Here is a 21,801-nt window from a genome sequence, read left to right on the forward strand (position 1 = left end):
TCATGATGATAATTGGTTGAGCCACTGCATGTGAAGCCATCTAGCTAGCAGCCATTTCAGTCACCGGACATAAATAGGCACGGTGGCAAAGGGACAGACGCGGGCTGGATTTGTTACATCCGCGGTGTTATACTGAGTCACCTTGGCTCACTGTTTTCATGAATATTCATGATCTGGGGCTTGCCTCCTGGTTGGCGTGAGCTGTGATTAGTCAGTTTGTCAAGTCAGTCGTCATGTCCAAACATTCTGATGCTAATGTGACAAGTGTCACTTCCATATGAAAATATAGGCTAGAAATGATAGTGAGTCCTGGTACGCTGACTTGGATTTCTAGTTATCGTGCAAAGTGGGGTCGCTCGCCTCTCTGCTGGCCAGACAGGCAGTTTTTAATCAGATGGAGGGATGCTGCTCTGCCCGTTCATACCCAGTATCTGAGGGACATAATGTTCTGCCTTAATCTTGAAAAATACACTACTAAATATGTGACTCGGATATGACACTGGTGACACATGACAATATATAAAAACATGTTAGTTAACAGAATTAAAATAAAAGCTAGACATAAGAAAAAATGAAAACTAACTGAAATGATAGGAAAAAAGGAAATGTTTTTAATTTTAGTCTTTGTCGATTTGGTCAAATGTACCAACACAAGCATGGTGAGGCATTGGTGCATACGTTCCGAACTTCTTAAATCTTGCCCCTGACAAATACCTCCTGCATATGTATGTAAAAATAACCAGTATCAAAACGTATAAAAACTACAACAAAAAATTTGCAAACAATCAAAACTACACTGAAATGAGCAAACCCACTGTGGAAACTAACTGAAACTAAATCAAAAACTAAAAACAAATTAAGAAAAAACTCATGAAAAACACTCTGAACAATAATAACTCTGCGCCTATCAGCACTGATAATGGCCAATTGATGTCCTGATAACAGCCTAATCTGCTGCTGCTGAATATGAAGTCTATGAAGTTTACAAACAGTGATAGGAGACTGTTTATGTGTTTTGATTTCGTTTATTTTTTCATTCTTTTAAAACTATCTGTGCTGTGACTATACCCTTAATATATATACAGTAGATAGTATATATTCTTTTCTTTATGCTACTGTCATTTTAAATGTCTGACGCTGGAAAGTTTTACTTTCACTCCGTAGTTAAAGTACATGGACGGGGTTCGAAAAGTTGATTGACAACCATTTATACCATTGATCAAGCAAAAAAGTTATTCTAAGGTTCTCTGATTTGCTGTTTTTTTCTCTCTTTTTAACTTGAATTTGTGAATAAATAAGCAATTTAGTGAAGTCATACAGAGCTCTGGGATACTGTGCAATAACAAAACCCAATAAATGATAACAGTTTAGTAAATAATGGAAATAACTGATGGTTGCAGCTCTATTTGATGTTGTATTCCTGACCACATCAATGTGTGGGCGTGAGCGGGAAGCAAAGAAGCTGACTGGACTCCCACCTGCTGCTCAGAGCTGCTGCGCGGCCGCCGACAGACAGAACAGAGCTGGTATCAGTCTGCTACAATGTGGACGACATGGCATCAGCATCAGCAGCACTCAGCCGGCCTCACAGAGCACACAGTGTTCGCTGACTGAGGGGAACGCTATCTGGCCAGAAGACGTGAAGCAGAACAGCATGTGCCAAGAACACGACCACCCCACACACACACACACACACACACACACGCACACACACACACACACACACACACATATATATATACACAAACCACTGACCGCATCTGTCAGATGTGCTGCAGATATTGAGAAAAGGATCAATAACATCAGGGAGAGGAAAGCTCTGTGATCAAGGTGTGAAAACAACCGTCTTGACTGGTTGATCTGGTTACTAAAGGAAAAGAGCAGGAGGAGTAAGATAATAACCATCTGACAAATTTAAGCTGTTTGTCTGTCATTTTTTACTAAAACAGGCAAAATCCTCCTGCTCCAAATTTGACCCCCACTCAAAACTGATATACTGAAAAAGGTATGTAGGCAAGAAAAGGTATGTCAGCATCACTATTAACACCAACAGAAATGATGCCAAAACTAATAAAATTATACGTTATTAGATAACCTGGTGCTGGGTCCAACAAATTTCTCTCACTCTTTTTTTTATTAGCGAAGACCAATGTAAGACATGTTTAGGTCATCATTTTGCAAAGAAGCATTCTCCTTTGTCTTGCTCTGTGCCGTCTGTAACTGGTGACATAAAACAGCTGCATGTAAACTCAGATTAAGATCCAGATGTTTCCTGACTGACTGGACACGGCCGAGTGATTTTGACGTTCCAGCGTGTGGATACACTTCAAGAGAGCAAACGAAAAAAGATGCAGAATTCAATATCGAACATCTATCCACTAAAAAAGTAATGTAAACATCACAGAGCACTGAGAAGTAAGAGTAAGAGTCTACAGCCATGACTGCGGCTCTGTGAAGCTGCACTATTTCTTAATACTTGATGATACCATGATAATTAGGCACTGTGTAGCTTTGACCTTCATGCTAACCTGGCATGCTAACATGTTCACATGTTCTTACATTATGTAAGCACCATCTTATTTTGGCATCTTAGCATGCTAATCTTTAAACAAAGTACAACTGGAAGTAATGGGAATTTTAGTTTGCAGGTATTTTATCATAAACCGAGATACTGAACAAATTAAATTTTCAATACAATGATAGCATTAAATAAATGGTCAGTAATTGCAACTTAAACTGAGAATGAAATGAATGTCTGCAAATGAAAATATAATATCTGATTTTGCGTTATTAACATTTTTTTAGCATGTTGGTCAAAGGTCAGGTGCAGTAATGTGCAAACACATACAGTGACAGACACAAATTCGGTCCATATCAAGCACAGCTGTAACTTCAGCAAGGCCGAGACTGTCAGAGCGACCTGATGATCAGACAGCAGCATTTTGGCAGACCTTCAAAGGGAGCATTTATTCATGCCGCCGGCTGCGGGCATAAGCTAAAGTGACCCAACCTCTGTAGTCTCTGCGACTACACTTTGAGGCCTCCCATTGTGGTCGCCCCATCGCCTGAGAGGCACATGAAAGGAAATCACAACTTTGAAGTCGACACAAGCGCCGACTCTCGCCCCGACCACTTACGGCTCGTAAATCAAACATACGGATAAATAAATAAAAACAACTGGCCTGGCTTTTGTTTCCCTGGAGATGACAGTGGGATTATTGTTCTCTGTGACTTCACCGGGAGCCTCAGATTGCGGTTGCCATAGCGTTTGCACGGGCAGTAAAAGGCCATTTGAGGCTTTGGTCAATAACAGCAATCAAAGGCCAGGAGGCAGAGGAGGTTAAAAGGACTGAGCCGTTCAGATGTTACTGACAAACATTAACAACAAAACACATTTATATACATATTTAATGTACATATTGCATTACTAGCAATATGTTTAGTTTAGTTTTTCAAACAGACGCTGTATATAACGGACGCTGTATAAAAGCTGCATTTGTCTTCTTCCACATATTCTACCTGAATGACAGAGTCTCTACATGTTCTCATCTGTGAAAGCATGTATTTAAGTGCATAAATGGCCTTACTGATGCTCAAGCACTAACACACATCTCCCAATGCATACAGAGTCACGACATATACACACAATATGCACACAGTGTGTTTTACCCTTAAAAGCCTTAAGACATTTGAAATATTGACACCCTGTCCACCTCCAAGTCCCATAAGAAAAAACACACCTTTTCAAGCTGGTATATTCGGTCTGATGTTACGGTGACACACACATCTCGATTTGCACTAGCTTTGATTAATTATAATGATTTTATACTTTTTTGTCAAGATATGATATAAATTTATTATTGTATGTTAATGATTGTTTGCTTTTCTGATCTTTGGATACATAACTGTTTGTTTTTTTTTGTTTTATTATTATTATTATTGTTGTTATTGTTATTATTATTTTATTATTATTATTATTATTATTATTATTATTATTATTATTATTATTATTATTATTATTATTATTATTTTCACATAGGGGGCAACTGATAATTAGTAGTTAATAAGAATGATAACAGATATTTGGAACCAATATGTATATACAATAAAAATTCAAATCTTTCTGTCAATAGTTAGAATTTGAAATATAAAAAAATCCAATATCAGACTTTGTTTAAATGCCTTCAGCAGATGTTTAATCAGAACTATAATGTTCAACATCACATACAGCTAAAGTTCCCAGCAACTTTTTTTGCCTCATCATATTACATCAATACTGGAGGCTCTCTTAGTCCCCTTGAAGATGCAAAATTGTTCAGTCCAACCCTGCACAAGGATTGGTCTCCAAACACATAAATAAATAATGCATAACATTAAGTATTAATAGCATTCACAGGGGCAAGTTATATTAAAATCTATTCCCTGTATGATTGTTGTTATGAATGTTGAAATTGGCTTTAGAGACCGATTATGTTTTTTTGTACCAGGCTGTAAACAGGTTCATTTCTGCTAAAGTTGGGCATTTTAATACGAGGGTCTATGGGGACTGACTCAGTTTTGGGGACGGCCTCAAGCCACCATTAGAGGAACTCCAGTTTTTTGGAACTTTGCGTTGACTCCATTTTTCAGCCGCTTGGTTTCAGCCCAACCTTTTTCCAACTCCACCTTTTCTCTCTGAATCATAAGCTTTCTGTTTTTGTTGTCTCCAACTCCAAACTCAGATACCCAAGTGAAATATTTTTTGAGCTTCTCCAAAGCCACAGAAGTTATTAAAAACTGCCAATCCCCGCTGATAACTCCCCATGGTCATGGTAAAAAGTATTGTCTATCACTTCCTTGGCTTGCTGAATAATGGAGACATTTCAAAATGTAAGAAGCTGCTTTTCTACACTTTAAATTTCGTTTTAAATGTCTCAAAGTAATATGCACTGTAGCCTAGTATGAAGGGTTTTAAGGGCCAAAAGTAAATATAAAAATGCATATGTAATTATGTAATTAAATGCTCAAATACATTCATAAATATATAATTTAAATGAATATATAAATGTTAAATGTATTTGTGTATTTATTTATTCATTCACATTTGTTTATTTATTTAGTTATTAATTTATTCAACAATTGCAGGCTTTGACCGCCCCGCTAACATTGACAGATGAAGTTGACAGATATATTTACTTCACTGCATCAAGTTACACTATAAATTAAAGTTTGTATAGATATATATATATATATATATATAAAATAAAATAAATGAATAAAATTATAAATTGATAAATAATATAAATAGGGTGTGTATATAAATGTGTGAATAAATAAATTAATTTAAAAAATTATGTAATCTGAACTCATTCTGCCAGCTTCTAGATTTAAAACTCTCTTGACTGAAATGAGAACAAATGTGAGCGTCACTTAATCCCTTTCTTCTCAGATCTTTTTTTCTTTTTTCCCAGCCACTGAGTCATGTTTCCCCAGTTTCTGTGAGCTCGACGCTTCATACTTGCTAATGCTCCAGAAGAGAGAGCACTTTTCAGAGCAGAGCAGGCTCCTCAGCCAGTCTCTTTATGTCACAGATGCTGTTGTGCTCAGCGTGCGATTGGACGTGTCTGGCTCTTCATCAGGGCACAGTGTTCCCTGGGCCGGCCCGCTCTGTGTTCTATTGATTAGGCCTTTCGCAAACCCGAGCAGATTTATTCTCTTATTAGGGGGCTCCTAACGTCTGATCAGGACAGATTAAAGGTCTGCCTCTGCCTCCAGCTACACTATCATTTAGATCCTTTCATTAGGATTGGAAGGCTGTATCGACATAATTATCTTGAGGACTGGAATTAAACAACAGGCAGAGAGCTAATTCTGATTCTCAGCAAACTGGAAAAAGAGTATATGTTATTAACTTACTTAATAAGAGATGACTAATAGAGCAGAACTTTAATTTCAAACAAAGCTGCGGTGTTTATTTCCGCACTCACATCTTCTAACAGTGTGTCCTAAATTAGATTTCTGACCAGTAAGATCGATAAAAAACCCTCGCCAGTCACTTTTGATTGATTACCCTGCATTTTTAAAAAAAAAAAAAAAAATTTCAATCATTCATGCATTGATCAGAAACATCTAGCTGTCGTCATGCTTACATTCATCTGTGGGTTTCTCGCCAGTTATTTATTTAAGGATTTTACAGGATGTAACTGCAAAATTTCATGATTAATTACTGTAAAAATGATACAGTGATACTGATACAAAGATGCTGTGATTATTTCCAGAGTTAAGCAGGATATAACTGTAATATTTCACAATATGGCACTGCAAAAATAATAATAAAGGTTATGAAGTGATATAAATACACTGCAAAATTAATTATACATTTACAATAAATTACTGGTTAGTAGTTAAACTACAATCAGAGTAAGTTACTGTATCATTTTTGCAGTAGTTTAGTCCCTGGAAATAATCACATCATCTTTGTATCTATATCACTATATCATTTGTGCAGTAATTTATTGTGAAATATTACAGTTAAATACTGCAAAATCATAGAAATAATCACAGCATCTTCAAATTTGTATTACTGTATCATTTTTCAGCATTTTTTTGTATAATATTACAGTTACATCCTGTAAAACCACAGCATCTTTGTCACTGTCAATTATTTCACAGGATGTAACTGTAATTTTTCATAATAAATGATTGTCAAAATGATACACTTTGTTACTGTGAAAGTGATAACAGTAATAAAAGTAAAAAACTTGTAGCCAGTAATTTGTTGTAAACATACTGTCAAACATTTTACAGTGTATTGTTGAAAATATTTTGGCTTAGTTATCATTTCATCTTATACCACACTTAACCCTAATTATGATCACTAATTCTCGCCTGCGGGCTGCTCGCTCCCTCTGTGGACTACACAGGGCAAAGCAGACGCCGATTTTAACACCCAGGTGTGCACTAAAGTTTAATCCTCTTAACTTCACTAAGGGAGGCTGAAAATCTCAAGACATGCTTAAATGTCTCCTCCGTCTTTCATCAATCGCCATCGTTTCTCCAAGGGTCAGATTTTGCTGCAACCCGTGAGCCAAACCACATCCAGAGGTGAATTGATTGATTTCAAATTGATGGGTAACACCTTCTGCCCCCCCGTGAATCCCGCAGGAGCATGTAGAGCACAAAGCAAACAGAGCGTCACACACTAACTCACAGAAACCCCCGATCACGCAGAGGCACATTATCAGCTGTCGTTGCTTGGCAACCAAATGGAGGCACACGTACACAACATAATGGTTAATTTGTATCCAGCTGTGTCAGCAATGAGTAGCCAAAACTAAGGAGCCATTTCTCTAGCTTTAGTTTTTGAGGAGACGAAGAACTGATTTTTGATACAAGACACCAAGCAAACAATAAAATATGGCCTTTAAATTCAGTTTCTGCTCATTTAACCCTTTCACTGTCACACTAAGGCATGCCTTTGCAAAAACAAATTATTCAACATAATAGACTGTAGAATATGTTAACAAAATGCACCAATTTATGAAGAAGAAAATACTAGTATAATGCAAAAAACTGCAAAAGTCAATGTAATATAAATAAATAAATAAAATTGAATATATAGAAATAGAAATAAATCTAGTGAATAAAATTTGTTAAAATGAATGATAAAAAATAGTCAATGTAGAATTGGAGTATAATCAAAATATTAAAATGCAACGCACAAAAACATCTGTATAAAATCAAAATGGGTTTTTAGTGAAGTAATTCAACTGCAAAAAATGTTAACCATGCACTTACCTTGATTCAAAACATTCTTAAAATTTAAAAAAAAAACAGTTTTTAACCTTATAAAGTAACCAAAATGCGAAGCAACAGTGCTGTTTTGCAGCTGATGCACATGGCGTTTCGCGTGGCGCTGAAAGCAGCTGGTGCGTCTTTCTAGTCAAAGATGGAAGTTTGGGAATTCTAGTGTTTTTGCTCCGAGCAACGTGCCTCTGTGTGATCTCAGCCTTACATGTAGAGAACGCCTTCTTTCATCTCCTGCACATGAATTCTACCACTGTGTAGGTATTGCAGAGGGAACGTTAAATCCAATCACAGCTCCAAACAAAATCTTCCCACTTGTGTGGAAGAAAAAGAAGAAGAGGCATCTCTTAACTCCTCATGCTTTGGCTATGGGCTTGAAACAGAAGAAATGTTTTAATTTTGAACAGCAGCTTTCTGAGTGTTAGCTTAAAATGCATGACGTTTATTCTAAAATTCTAATGTTTGTAAAGGAATCTGAAAAAAATGTGAAAGCTTATCTCTATCTCTTCCCTCTTTTCTTTTGGATTTTACTGCTTTTCTTATCATGTCAAACATTTGTGGTCGCCAGACTCTGCAATCTTTGTTCTGTTCCTCATTCAGTATTCACCGAAACAAGCATTATTTACAGGACAAACCCAATCTGGACCTCATGCCTCACTTCGCAGTACAATATCTCTCTGCTCATAACGTAACAATGCAAGAGGAACATTTTTCAGTTTCAAGTGAACATGGATCAAACATGGTATGAATGTATTTAAGGCTGTAAAGAGGGACACAGGGAAATTTTAAGTGCAGAGCATTCTACAAGGATATAAAGCCACGTATGAGGGATTTCTTGGAGGTGATAGTCCACAATTTCACAGAGGAATTGTGGATTCAAAACTTCTGGAGGATCTGCTCAACTTTTGGAGAGTAATGCGCTGCAATAACACTTCTTGTAGCGCCTGCTGCATCATGCCCGAGAGAGCCAGTTCCTACCGACAAGCACATAGCTACAGCATCATGTGACCTATAAAAGTGAAAAAAAAGTGTTTCCATTGCAGTTTTGTTCAAATCACCTAAAATATCGTCTCATGCCAGCGTATAAACTTTTTTGTGATAAATAGCTTTTTTTCGAAATTGACACGTTTCCATCTGGCGTATCTGATATTTGCAATTTCAATTTACGCAATTTGAGGGTTAATGGAAACTGCATACTGTGATCTAAAATACACACCTCTGTGACCGCTATTGTGTTAATGAAATCAGTACACAGACAGAAAGACATTTTAAAAAAGCACTCAAAATCTCTCTGGTGGTGGTTCCTGCTACAAAAGGTGTCACAGGACCACATTTTGCCTTAATGACACACACTGGATTGTTTTGAAATGAGACTGAGCTATTTAGCCAGCAGCCAGCGCTCATAGAAAGCTCTGCAAGTGGATTAATTAACTACTTTTACTTACATATACTTTTATCTGAGTTCATATCTAATGCTTCATCCTGCAGTGGGAGTTACGAGTGAGTTTATCAATAATGATTATCACAGATGGAGCTTTCTAAGCTTCAGTGTGGCATCTTATATGATAGAGGCTCTAGAGGAAGTCACTGTGTACTTTTATCCTGCATTTATAAGGTAAACTAACATCCAAACCATAAAAAAATGAGTGGTGAATTAATCAAGTGATTCAGGTTTCCCTACAGTTTCAAAAAACACATTTCTAAAGACATTAGGGCAAAAACTAAGCAATCCATTCAGGATGTAACTTCAGGTGAAAAAGTGACGGTTGCAGTGCAATTCAGGTGCCAGTATGAGATTAATGACATTTTATATGCCTCAGTGTCTTTCTGATGGTATTAAATAGTTAAGAATGAATGGGTCCCATTTGGACCGAGCAAAGTGGTGGTATTATAGTTGAAGGGGCAATTTGGCACCCAAAAAAGGAGATAAATTATTGTCAAGCAGGACCTGACAAGCCAATCAACTTTTTACAATTGCCTGATAATGTCCAACCTCAATAAGTGTGCCAACGTGTGTGTTTTAAAATATTCCACCACACAGATGGTCATGTGATTCCTGTCTCTTTGAGGAAATAAGGAAAATTTTTAAAAAGACAGGAGTAGAAGACACATAAAATCAGCAATTAAAGGCATACAGAAGAAAGTAGAGGAGCTACAAGTTAGTTTGAACAACAAGTAAAACGCTCTTGAAACACTTGAAATGCTTTCTTTCCCGACTTTATGACTTTCAACAAACCTCTGATTCCCATCAACGGTTAAAATCAGAGCATCACACCACCACCCAGACAGAAGCTTCAGTGCTGCCCAAATTGAAATCCCAGCAGTAATCCAGCGGAACAATTGGCCTGACCGTTTGCTCTGTCATTGACTTTTCACGACTCCTTTCTCATAATAAGAAACACAGGCCATTACACGTCTCCGAAGCCCCAGAGTCTGACAGCCTCCCTGCCAGGCAGCCACTCTTGTCCGAGCTGCACTAAGAGCTGCTCAGGAGAAACTATAAAAGCATCTGTCACCGAACTCTGGGGTCCACTTAGCTAATAACTTACACTGCTAACATGGTCTTATTTCTGAAACACATTCATCAAATAAAAAAACTTTATATTTATTGTATGCTCCATTTGCCATGCGGACGCTCAGGTATTCTAAGGCTTTCTCTATGCCGTCAACTGACGAAATGTAACTACGGGTTGACCCAATGCAGTCTTCCTGTTTAATTTTGTTAACAATCCTAGATAAAGCCTGGGCGGTAAGGAAGATCGTGCCTTTGCGGTAGCTGCTCCAAAGTTTGGGAATAGCCCTTCGCTCTCAATTAAATGTTCGTCCCTCCACTGACACTATTAAAACTAATCTTAAGACATACATGCTTTCAATGGCCTTAAGTTGCTCAAAGCTGTTTTCAGTATTTTAGAATATTTTTACATACATAATTGATCTTACCAGTCTCATGTACACATAATATTGTTTGTCATTTCTATTACCATTTTGGTGTTGTTGTTATTGTGCATATTTAAATGTCCTCTAAATAAACTTGATTTGATTTGAAAATCAATTCTTTCAGGGGAAGCAAAGCTTTTATTTACTTGTATTTTACAAAGAAGAAAGAATATTTTTTTTAGGACAGTAAAGCCCCCAAAAAATGGCATCTCAAGTCTTGTGTGACTCATCTTGGCTTTACATGAGTAGAGGGAAGTCCGCTAGCTGTTAGGCTAATTTATGCAGTGTAAAATGTCATAGGTTTATGCTAAAAATGTTAGCGTGCAGTATTTGAGAATGTGTCTAGTAGTTTATAAGACATTTCTTTTTTTTGTCTGAGAACCTTTTGAGCTACAAAAGAGCTAAATTTAGTAACATAACCTTTGTTAAATGTTGCTGCTGTTGTCAGATTCATAAGAGTAGAGGGAAAAGTCTGCCAGCTTTTAGGCTAATTTATGCAATTTAAAATGTCATAAGCTTAGGCTAATAACTTTAGCATGCATTATTTGTTGGGAAAACATGTCTAACAAAAGACAATAGTTTTTTCTGTGATCTAGGGATCTGTTAACTGTTAACTAACTAGTTGATTTTTAAGGGGAAAAAAAGACATTAAATAGGCCTTTCCTTTAAGTCCAGCACTCCATTGTCTCTGTGAGCCTTAGAGCTACATTTAAAAGAGCTATCTATTGAGAGGTGGCGAAATTTAAATGTTTTGTGATGTGGATGTCTTGCCTTTTACTCTATTTTACATTGGCTTTGCTGACAGCCAGTCACATTAACATGTGGAAACATGCCCACTGTCCAGCCCTCTGTCTTTTTACTGCATCCTCGGCCGCTCTGTACTCCAAAAGTCACTAAAAGTGGCTGGGTGACATAATGCGCTCATTTGCATACTGGAGTTGTCAGCACGCAATGATGAAAGGATTACAAATTGGCTGATTTCGATTTAACAGAAAAATTCCATAACCAAACATTTAAATGGCACAACAGCTAAGGCAGCGCACTTCCAATGCACAGAACACGAACGTCACCTTAACCATAGAAACTTACTACAGCGCAACTGCGAGTGTCAGCTCCTTTCCTCCTGCCTGTCACACACAGTACATGGAAAAAGAGGAGAGAGGGAGAGAGACCCTGCGCTGATGGTGAAACAGCCATGGACTGCGATTACTCTGAGCAGAATGCACGGTAGTAAGCCACAAATGAGTAAATCACTAAATTTGTCGCTTTGCTTTTTAAAAATAAAGTCGCCAAAGGGTTGCTGAATATAGTAGTATAGTATTTTATACATAATAATATATAACATTAGCTTGCCAGTAGCGACGCTCATTTGGCAATGAGCTGGTAACATTGTTCCTGCGAAGGTATTATTATAACCACTTACTGATTAACCGATGACATCACTACAGTGAACCTTGTGAGTTATAATGGAGACACATACTTTTTGTTCTTTTGATTAATGTTTTCGCTATTAAGCCATGTTTTATGTGTGTTGTAGGTGTGTGTTAATTAAATCAACTTTCCAGCACTTCTGAGAAACTGAACACAGTGGCATGGAGACCTCTACACAGCCTACACATAATTATAAATCAGCCTTTTGCTAAAAGTATGTGGACACCTGAACATGTTGATTGTTCTAAAAACATCAGTTATGTGCAGACCAGCCAAGTTTAACCATATCAAGTCTGAAAAAGTTTCTTCGGAGACCTGGCTTTATGCACAGCAGCACTGTCACATTTGAACAGGAAAGAGTCATCCCAAAATTGTTGCCACAAAGTTGGAAGCCGCAAAGCGTGTGAATAGCATGTACCAACAGAGTAGTCCAGCGACAGTGTTAAAACCAAAGACAGAAATTCGAAGGCCAAAGCAACAAATGCTCACTGTGACACTCTTTGCCCAAATTGCACAGGCTTGTGTTACTTGTTGAATAATACTAAATGCTTGCAGGCAGACGCTGTAACTGCATGTAGGTGATTTCACCACACTCCCTCACACAGATACACACAAAAGAAACCACTCTCTCACTGATGACTTCCATCTGCAGCTGACACCCAGCGGGCGAGGGACTCACCCGGTGAGGACGACCACGAAGTCCATTACATTCCAGCCGTTGCGGAGGTAGGAGCCTTTGTGAAACGCAAAGCCCAGGGCGATGATCTTAATGGCAGCCTCGAAACAGAATATTCCAATAAAGTAGGGCTCTGTGTCGTCCTACAGAAAGACAGAGAGGATCAGAGAGAGGATGAGAGTGACAGAGGAAGATCTTTTTGTTGGAGGTCAGAGAGTGGTTAATGAAGCGTTCAGTGAAAGAGAGGGGGTAAGTGAAGGAAGAAAAGAAAGAGGGAAAGATGGCTCCTTTCACTTCTTGCAGGAACATGAACAGAAGTGCAGGGAGCGGAGCCCTCTTCTTGGGATGAAAAGAGAGTAAATACAGTGAAAACAAATATTCACACACACAGCATGATCTTAAGGGCAACGGTGGAGCCTCAGGCCTGCTTATTTAACGAATTCAAAGATAAAATAAACTAATTAACTTCACTTGATGATAGCACATTTTTTGTAGGGGTTAAAGTTTAATTGTTTCCCATTATCACAACAGATAAAGTTGATACACGTGGGACTGGGACCTTGCAAAAGGGCGCAGAGGGGCTCTCTATGGGATAACCAAATGGGTACTTAAGCCAATCAGATGGGTGCTTGGACATTTGGGCCAACTAGTGGGGTCAAAGAAAGTGACCGCTGGGCCAAAAAGAGGGGTACTTGAGCTAACCAGAAGGGATATGAGGCAAAAGAACAGGAGTGCTTGGGCTTATTAACGGGACGTTTGGTGCAGAAAAATCAATTTACTAAAGTTTGTGATTTTTCTTTTTGTCAAAAATAAGACCATAACACAATTTATTTTCCCCTTTTCTCTGCAGTATGATGCCGCTGAAATAAAAGTCAAAAATATTGACTGATATGCAATTATTTTTGGAAATATGTCTCTAGAAGTGCAGGAATTAAGTTTAAGTTAAAGTTTACAAAATTGCAGTAAGTATCGAATCGGCTCTCAAGTATCATGATAGCATCAAATCGGGATTTGATTCTCATCCCATTACTACCACAAAGGCCCCTGCACCTCTCTTGTATGATATAAGGGCAAAATAAAGCATAGAAGTCTACAGGAACTTGGAGCAAACAGAAGGGCATGTGGAAGCCTTTTGCGCCAACCAGAAGAATATGGATTCTTACAGGCCATTTTGGCACCAGAGGGGAATTTTGGTCTCCTAGGTTAGAATTTGGGCCAATAATGAGGGCAAATATAAAGCATAAAAGTGGGAGTTGTAGATACCACCAGGGCCAATCAGTAGAACCCGTGGGACGACCAAAATGAGTACTTTGGCGTCTTCTTCGCCCAGTGGACATATTCTTTGACCTATAGGTATCCCACTGGTTGGTCCAAACAGCCAATTATCATTCCAAGGTTGTCAAATACAGATGCTTCGCCCCATGATACCGACACCAAAGGCACTCCTTGGCGTTTCCATGAGACCTATCGGACTTTGAGCTAACTCCAATGTAATTCCATCAACTGCAACTCAAGTAATAAAAAGAGAGAGAAAGTCTTCGTAGGGCACGAGGGATGGGAGATATTTGTGTGCCGTGTGAAACCAAAACTCACAACATTATATAACTTATATCCATTCAGCCGGCACCTGCTTACATGAGTCACATGACATAGCTACATCAAGTTATGTACTTATTTTAACCCCAAAAGTGATGTTTTTCTTAACAGCCAGACAACCCCTCTGTTCCCTTATGCAAAAACCCAGCAAACTTTTCTGGTGTGAAAACGGAGCACAAATGACCCTTAGGTCCTCCCTAAAAGAAGCTCTCATCGATTTATCGAGGAGGTGTGAGACTCCATTAAATCGAATAAGTACACCTTTGGGTGTGTCATTGTGACAGAAATAAAGAAGGGAATTGGTGGGTACTTCGGCCTAACCATAGGGGTAAAAATGATGGGAGCTGGTTAAACCAGGAGGACAGATATACAGAAGAAAGGGGCACTTGGGCCATTCAAGTGCCCCCCTGATGTGACATTTTAACAATTATGAAGCATTGACGGTGGAATTTGGCAGTACTTGGGAGTGACCAGACCACTTGTGCTGCTCAAGTGTGAAATTAGGGGAAATGAAAATATGATCCCGGTAGGACAAGGCCATTTCAGTTTGAAAGGGCACTTTGGGTCCAAGAGCATATGTACAACACACAGGACTTGACATGATTGATTTCAGCACATTGCATTATTCCCTTTAAGTGTCAACCAATCAACAGTGTGATCATTTGCACTTTGTGGCTAGGTTAACCCTGAGCCGTGTGTGAGTAGGAGAGCTGAATCAGTCGTGTATGACATGACACTTTTCCCTTCGCCTCCATTAGTTTCTGCAAGAGCCTAGGGCTATGTACGGGGCATGAGCAGAAGATATCTCACGCCTACGCTAACCTCTCTCCCCCTCGCTGTTTCTCCCTCGCTCCCAGCATACTACAACCTGACAGACCGTGTCCCCAACCCCCAACATCACCAGGACTCCAACATAAATAATCACGTAAAAGCAGTGTGACAGGCCTATCAGAAACCTTTTCTATAGCGTTGGCTGCTCAGTGAACATCCAGAGATAATGTATGTTGGGCGTGAGTTGGTGTATCAAGCATGGAGGATGTGGTGGTAAAATAATGACAGTTTTTGTTGTCGTTGTTGAGAAGCAGATAAGCTGTTCCAAGAAGCCGTAGGAGCCTGCAACATTTCGACGACAAGCATTCAATGTGTCATACAGTATATTCATTTTGGCATGCGATACAAATATTCAAAGAAAAAACAATTGAATGTGTTATGTAATGACGGAGCCGGAGGGCTGCCTGGATGAATGTCTGTACTAGTATTGTGTTAACATCTATTATACATACATCTAAAATACTCCTAAATTATGAATACGCTTGCGGAAGACGGCTCTCCCAAAGGATCACGGCGCTAAAGACCAGCGATGGATCTGAAATATTCTTCCTGAACAGCTTCTATCATCGCCTCCACTTACAGCACGCCTCCTACTCTGTTGACAGAGCTTCATAAATAATAGCTGATCCCTTGTTCTAATTAAAAGGCTTCTTGTTGTATTACATCCTCGAGGTGGAGGAGGCAGGGAGAGGATGCTTGATTTTTCCTTTGTGTTGCAGCTCTAATCACTTTCTCAGGTGCTACCTTTTTGTTGTCCAACATCGTCGCTGCTGAATTTGCATCGCGGCCGCCGAGATCATCCAAAACAAGACCAGGTGATTGAATATAAGAGGAATTCATTGACTTTTCCAAATCAAGCTGTTGCTCTTTGTAACACTCTCTGGCTCTCTATTTAAAGGAAAACTCCCCAGAGCTACAACATCCTCTAGAACAACAAAGTGCTGAACCATGAAGGTACGTGCTATTCAGTTTGTTTGTTTTTTTCTCCCTGGCACACAGAGCGGGAGGTGCCACTTGACCTCCCAGTGCAGCAGGCTCTTTGTTTTTTTTTCTGATGCTGGTTGGGTGTGTGACGTGACTGTCGCAGTTCAAATGGTGGCTTTAACTGACATAACTAGGGGAACAGCTTACTGAAAGGTTGAGCTTACTTGCAAGCTATAAAAAGAAAAACAAAAACTGTTAAAGGGACAGTTAACCCCAAAATTGTAAAGTATATGTACCCTTGGACCTTTAGTGCTTTTTATCACTCTAGTACTGTATGTTCTGATGTGAGTTGCTGAGTATTGGAGATATCGGCCATCTCGATGGCCGATATAATGGAACTACATCACACTCTGCTTGTGGTGCTCAAAGCGCCAAAAAATGCACTTACCAAACCCAACATTAATGTTTATTTCCAGAAATCCAACCCAGTCTAACTCCCAACTCATTAATCACTAATGCTTTGTCAGAAGCCTTTGGGATCAGATAGACACCAAGGCAACCTCTATCAGCTGTATGAGACACGTTTTTTGATGCTCCAAGAAACTGTTTTAGTATAAAGAGTGAGATATTTCACATAGAGTGGGTGGGAATGTAGATGGATGGGTCAAACAAACTCTGGACTTTCACCCAGGAGATTGACGTTTATGTCCTGTGTGAAGCCACAAGGCAGTTGAGTTGTTATAATAACAATGTATTGTGCTAGTATGTGCAGCATACCATGCAAATGTTAGTAAAAAAGGTTTTTATGCCAAACCATGATATTTTTTTGTTGCCTAACCCTAACAAAGTAAACCTTCTAATAACTTTTTTAAAACTATATTCTATATTTTTGAGGAGACAATGCGTGCAATGAAGATAAACTGACATGCCGTCCTTTGTGTTTGACGAGTTTGGAGTGAGAATATCTTGAGAAATCATGATCTGGTTACTCAAAATAATCCACAGACCTTGTTGTAAGCAGTTTCATGCAGGAACTACTTTTTGTCTACCGAACTACACCAGTCAACTGTATCACTGCACAGAAAGAAACGTGCATCTACTGCTAGCTCACCTTACACCACTGAGGTAACTCATGTTACATTTCAGGTGAGGAGGACACCATTAATGTTTACGTCTTGTGTTGTCTTGAGCTCGACCCTGTCCTAGACGCATGTGTCCTATTGCACATTGATAAGGATGGTGTGTATAGAAGAAAATAGTTCCTATATTAAACTGCTCACAAGTTCTGTGGATTATCTTGAGCAACTAGGTCATGATTTCTGTAAAGAGAAATTGCTGTATTTCAAATGAATTTTTTGACGCTTTCAGCGCCACAAGCCGAGTGCCATCCGGTTCATTATACTGGAAAGATGGCAGACATCTCTACGGCTGAACTAATGAACTGAACAATCAAGACTGATAAAGCACACTACAGGTAAGAGGAGAAATATATATTTCTGACTTTAGGGGTACTGTCCTTTCAACTGGGGCGGCACCTTTAATTACTCCCCATATCTGTGTGATTGGCTGTTGGATAGAGTCAAAGAAAGGCACGTGGAAGCACTCACCAGGCGTTCTGACATGGGCGTCTTGTCATAGGCAGGTAGATGCTGCTCCAGGGCCAGGACGATGCAGTTGGCGATAATTGTAGTTAGGATCATGTACTCAAATGGAGTGTGAGGGTTAAGGAAGCAGTTGAAAGAGAAAAATTTGCATTTCATTTCACAGCTCAATCATAAAGTATATCTTCTTGAAGACCTACTTTTCAAACAGGATAAATGTATTTACCAGGAATACAAGGATTGAAACTGTTGGGGAATATGCACAGCAAGGCAAATAATCCTGCAGGATAGTGTATGAAAACATCATTAAACTTAAATTTGGTCATCTTCAATCCACTAAAGCATAAAAACTTCCATCAGGCTATGGTTCAGGGCTTTCTAGAAAGAAAGCATCCTATACATGCGCTCATGATCCTTCCAGATGGTTGACCATTTCCAACCATTTTCAATGGTTCGCTCATTCCGCAATCCATTTTCACTGGGTCATTGCCCGCGGGTCAGAGCCTATTGAGGACCTATGAATCGCGAGGGAGTTGGGACCTTATGACCATTAAAGCTAAGATGCAGAATTATTACCCATAAGACACCCTGATTATGCAACCAGAACAGTGTTTTCCTGGCAGTGCATTTTTAAAGGAAATGGATATAATGGCTACTTTTACTATTGCAGCTGCAATTTTCAGTTTGCTGTTGGTTTGCATGGTATTTTTGGTTCTGTGGAGAGGGAAACTAAACTCATATCAACTCATAGACGAACACTGTTATTCAGTTACAGCTGATGTTGTTGTCACTGTCAACCATGGGGCAAATCCACCTTTATCTTTCCATTTCACTTCTAAAACGTACATTTTAGGTATTGGGAAGGTTACTTTTGTGATAGGTTACAGATTGCTAGTTCACATAAAATATAAAAAAGTGCATAACTATTTTCATTACTTAATCAAAGTAACTTATTACATTTGATGACATTTTGATTACTTTTCGAACAAATGTTCTAAACTGGACAATAAATCTAAAAAGACCTCAAAACAAGAAAGCATAAATGTTGCATTCAAATTTGTCTCAGCAGCTTTGATGACCTGCGTTGTCCAAAATATGCCAAAAGAAGGCTTTCCTGCAGAGTGAATGTTTTATTCAACATATAAACTTTTTACTGAAAAGCTTTTTTCATATGTAACCTCAACTGTAACTGATTACAACTGCATCCATTTGTAATTTAATTACTGTAACTAGTGACTTTTAACTAGTTTAATAAAACATTCATTCTGTTGCTTTACATCTTTTATGCCATGCAGGAATGCTTTTTTGGCACTGTAACCATCAATATGTAACTAGATGTACCCTAACATTGCATTTTAAGGAGTCATTTCATCCAGTTTTTCTCATTCAAATGTGGAAAATGGCTCTTCTGCTTGTTTTCAATCCAAATCACATTTTCAAGATGTAAACTGCAGAAATGCCTTTGCTACTTTCTTGCAAAAACATGCACCAGCTGTTGGAATTTAGAGACTGTGCACAACAGAATTGTTTGTTTTAATGTACTTCTGAGTTTCCAAATCTTTTTTTTTTACCCTCATAAAAACTGCTTATTACCTAAGATTATATAAGGTGCTTTTATACCAAACCACAGCTTTAAATGTTTCCTTTTAGGTTATTAAATGCCACACTATTGTGGATTAAACCTTACTTAAAGATTTTTGGCACTTTTCCATGTTGCCATACACGAAATCCAGCAACAAACAGCTGAATAATGTCAGTTTTAATCATTTTGTGAGAGAAAACGCTAACATTTGAAGGGTGACCATGACTCGCTGAAGAGGACATTTTTTTGCAGTGTTGAAAGAGTTGCGTGGAGCGCTGAGCGTGGGCGACTTCAGCACCATGGAGAGGGCTCCTAACTAAGACAACGAGGCGGTGCTGCTGCTGCAACCCTGAACCAGCGCTCTCCTCTTTTCTTTCTTACCAAAACAAACTGCGCCTTTTCTTAAAGAATTACATGACTGGAGAGAAAACGGGGGAGTGGAAGTCAGTAAGTCAGCCAGTGCACGCAGCCACACCACTGCCCTTTTACGCACGCAGCTTTTTTTTTTATTGACTTCCAGTTGCGTGGATCGATAGCGATGTTTGATTGTTATTAACCAAAGCTGCCCGGTAGACAGTTTGCAGCTGACGTTTTTTTGTGACAAAAGAACTCATCAGTTAAAGCGCCCAGAGGCTCTAAACTGAGCTGGGAACAGAAAAGGCAACACAATAGGTGGGTGTGAAGTCTTTTCAGTGTGCGCACACACTGAGAAAACATATTTGTGTCGTGTTAAAAACAGATAAGAAGCGGAGCGACAGGTGCAGGCAGCGTTGCGCGGAGAGGAATAAAGACGCAGTGTGGAAATAACTGCTCATTCAACGGCAACCTAAACTGAAAGAATAATAATCAACATCAAATAGGCCTGAGGACGGTGATGTGTTTCTGCTTTTCAACCATCTGTGTGGCAGCAAAGGAGGAGAAGAGACTACACCTGCTCTGTGCGCTAAAGGAAGGATATGGCCACTCTGTTATTCGCTTTGCATACTTCCTGATGAGATTGTCCTCGCGGAAGATGAAGAGGGAGCGGTTGACAGTGAGGCAGTTTTGTTTGACCGGGTTGGGGTTGTAAATGGCCATTGTCCGCGCTCTCTGGGCCATCGACTGCTTGTAAACCCTCTGGCCACCCGGAGCGCCACCACCCCGGGCTCCCCCTCTCCCAGCGCCAGGTCCGCCTCTCCCTCCGCCGCCTGCGCCTCCTCCTCCATAGCGGGTGGGTAGATCTTCTGCGAAGCGAGCCATCCTGGAAACGCACAGATCCGAAAGGGTAAATCCAAATTGGTGTCAGTGGAAATGGAGGGGAGACGCATCACAACACACACACTTCATCCAAACAGCTTAATGTGCAGAGGGAAGCGTTTGGGAAATTAAAAAGCAAGGTGGCCTCAGAGAAAACCACGTTCTCTTGATCCTTTCCATTCATTCATCTTCAAACAAGAAAAGTTTCAAAGCAAAAAACAAGAAAAGAAAAAAAAGCACTTCAGCTGTACAAATATTCACTTCGCGGAGGCTGTTGCATCCATACCAGCCGGGGAAAAAATCACGCTGAAACCAAACCAGATCTCTCTGTCCAAAATCCTAACAGCATCGTGTCCAAACACCAGTTGAAACGTTCAGTCAGAATGAGCAGAAAACACTAAAATCCTTTTCTTGTCTTCCCACAAATGAAAGCAGCAATAAGACAACCCGGCAGCAGTTGTCCTGTGATTTCTGTTTGATCGCTCCCTGTATGGGGGCTGAAGGCTATATAGCAAGTCCTCAGAGGAATAAGGAAGAGCGCATGTGACCAAAATGAGCCTATCGCTGACTGGAGCGCACAGACGCGCTCACCGTCTGCTGGCTGCTTATGAGAGACCGTAAAACTAATGAAGTTCACAAAAAGCCCTGCGGGTTAAAACACGAGCGTCAGTCAAGCTTTCTTTCAGCGTCAACAAGAGAAAACACGTTTCCTGTAGAAGACAGCAGCTTTGAAAAAACACGCGATGCAAAGAAATGATCAAACTCCTCATGACTCCTTCATACCATGACTGCATCTGTAAATCCACAACTATTTCAAAATAAAATAAAATAAAAACTATACACGTCTTTTTTTACCAGTGATTCCTTCTATACCATTGCCACCCAGCTGTTTTACTTTTTTTAATTTTTCAATAAAAATCATCACAATAATCACTGTATGTACTCTTGTGATAGTTATTTTCAATACTATGAATATTTTTGTTATTTATTTATTTATTTTGTTATTCTTTTTTTCATTTGTTTTCCCTTGCACACACATGCAATCACAAATCTAAACATGGGTGCCAATTTTGTTTTAAAATTTGAATGCTTGTTACAAATATGTTGACTATTATTTTGCCCTTATTTTTGCTTGGTTTTTATTTTTGTTTTTTGTTGTTTTTTTCTATTATATGTATTACTACCATCACTCTGTGTACTTC

At 39.1% G+C, this 21,801-nt stretch overlaps 1 protein-coding gene across 1 annotated transcript in view; it reads right to left on the bottom strand.

Annotated features, from left to right (window-relative positions):
- Positions 1–20,792, bottom strand: part of cacna1bb (calcium channel, voltage-dependent, N type, alpha 1B subunit, b) — a 178,134-nt gene extending 157,342 nt beyond the window's left edge. The window contains exons 1-3 of the mRNA XM_042509241.1: positions 20,322–20,792; positions 17,788–17,893; positions 12,833–12,972 (exon numbers count right to left, since the gene is read on the bottom strand). Coding sequence (XP_042365175.1) covers positions 12,833–12,972; positions 17,788–17,893; positions 20,322–20,602 — 527 coding nt within the window. The 5' untranslated portion in view covers positions 20,603–20,792. The remainder of the gene's footprint in view (positions 1–12,832; positions 12,973–17,787; positions 17,894–20,321) is intronic.
- Between the last annotated feature and the right edge of the window lie 1,009 nt (positions 20,793–21,801).

The sequence above is a fragment of the Plectropomus leopardus genome, chromosome 20, assembly GCF_008729295.1.
Source record: "Plectropomus leopardus isolate mb chromosome 20, YSFRI_Pleo_2.0, whole genome shotgun sequence".
NCBI classification, from domain to species: domain Eukaryota; kingdom Metazoa; phylum Chordata; class Actinopteri; order Perciformes; family Serranidae; genus Plectropomus; species Plectropomus leopardus.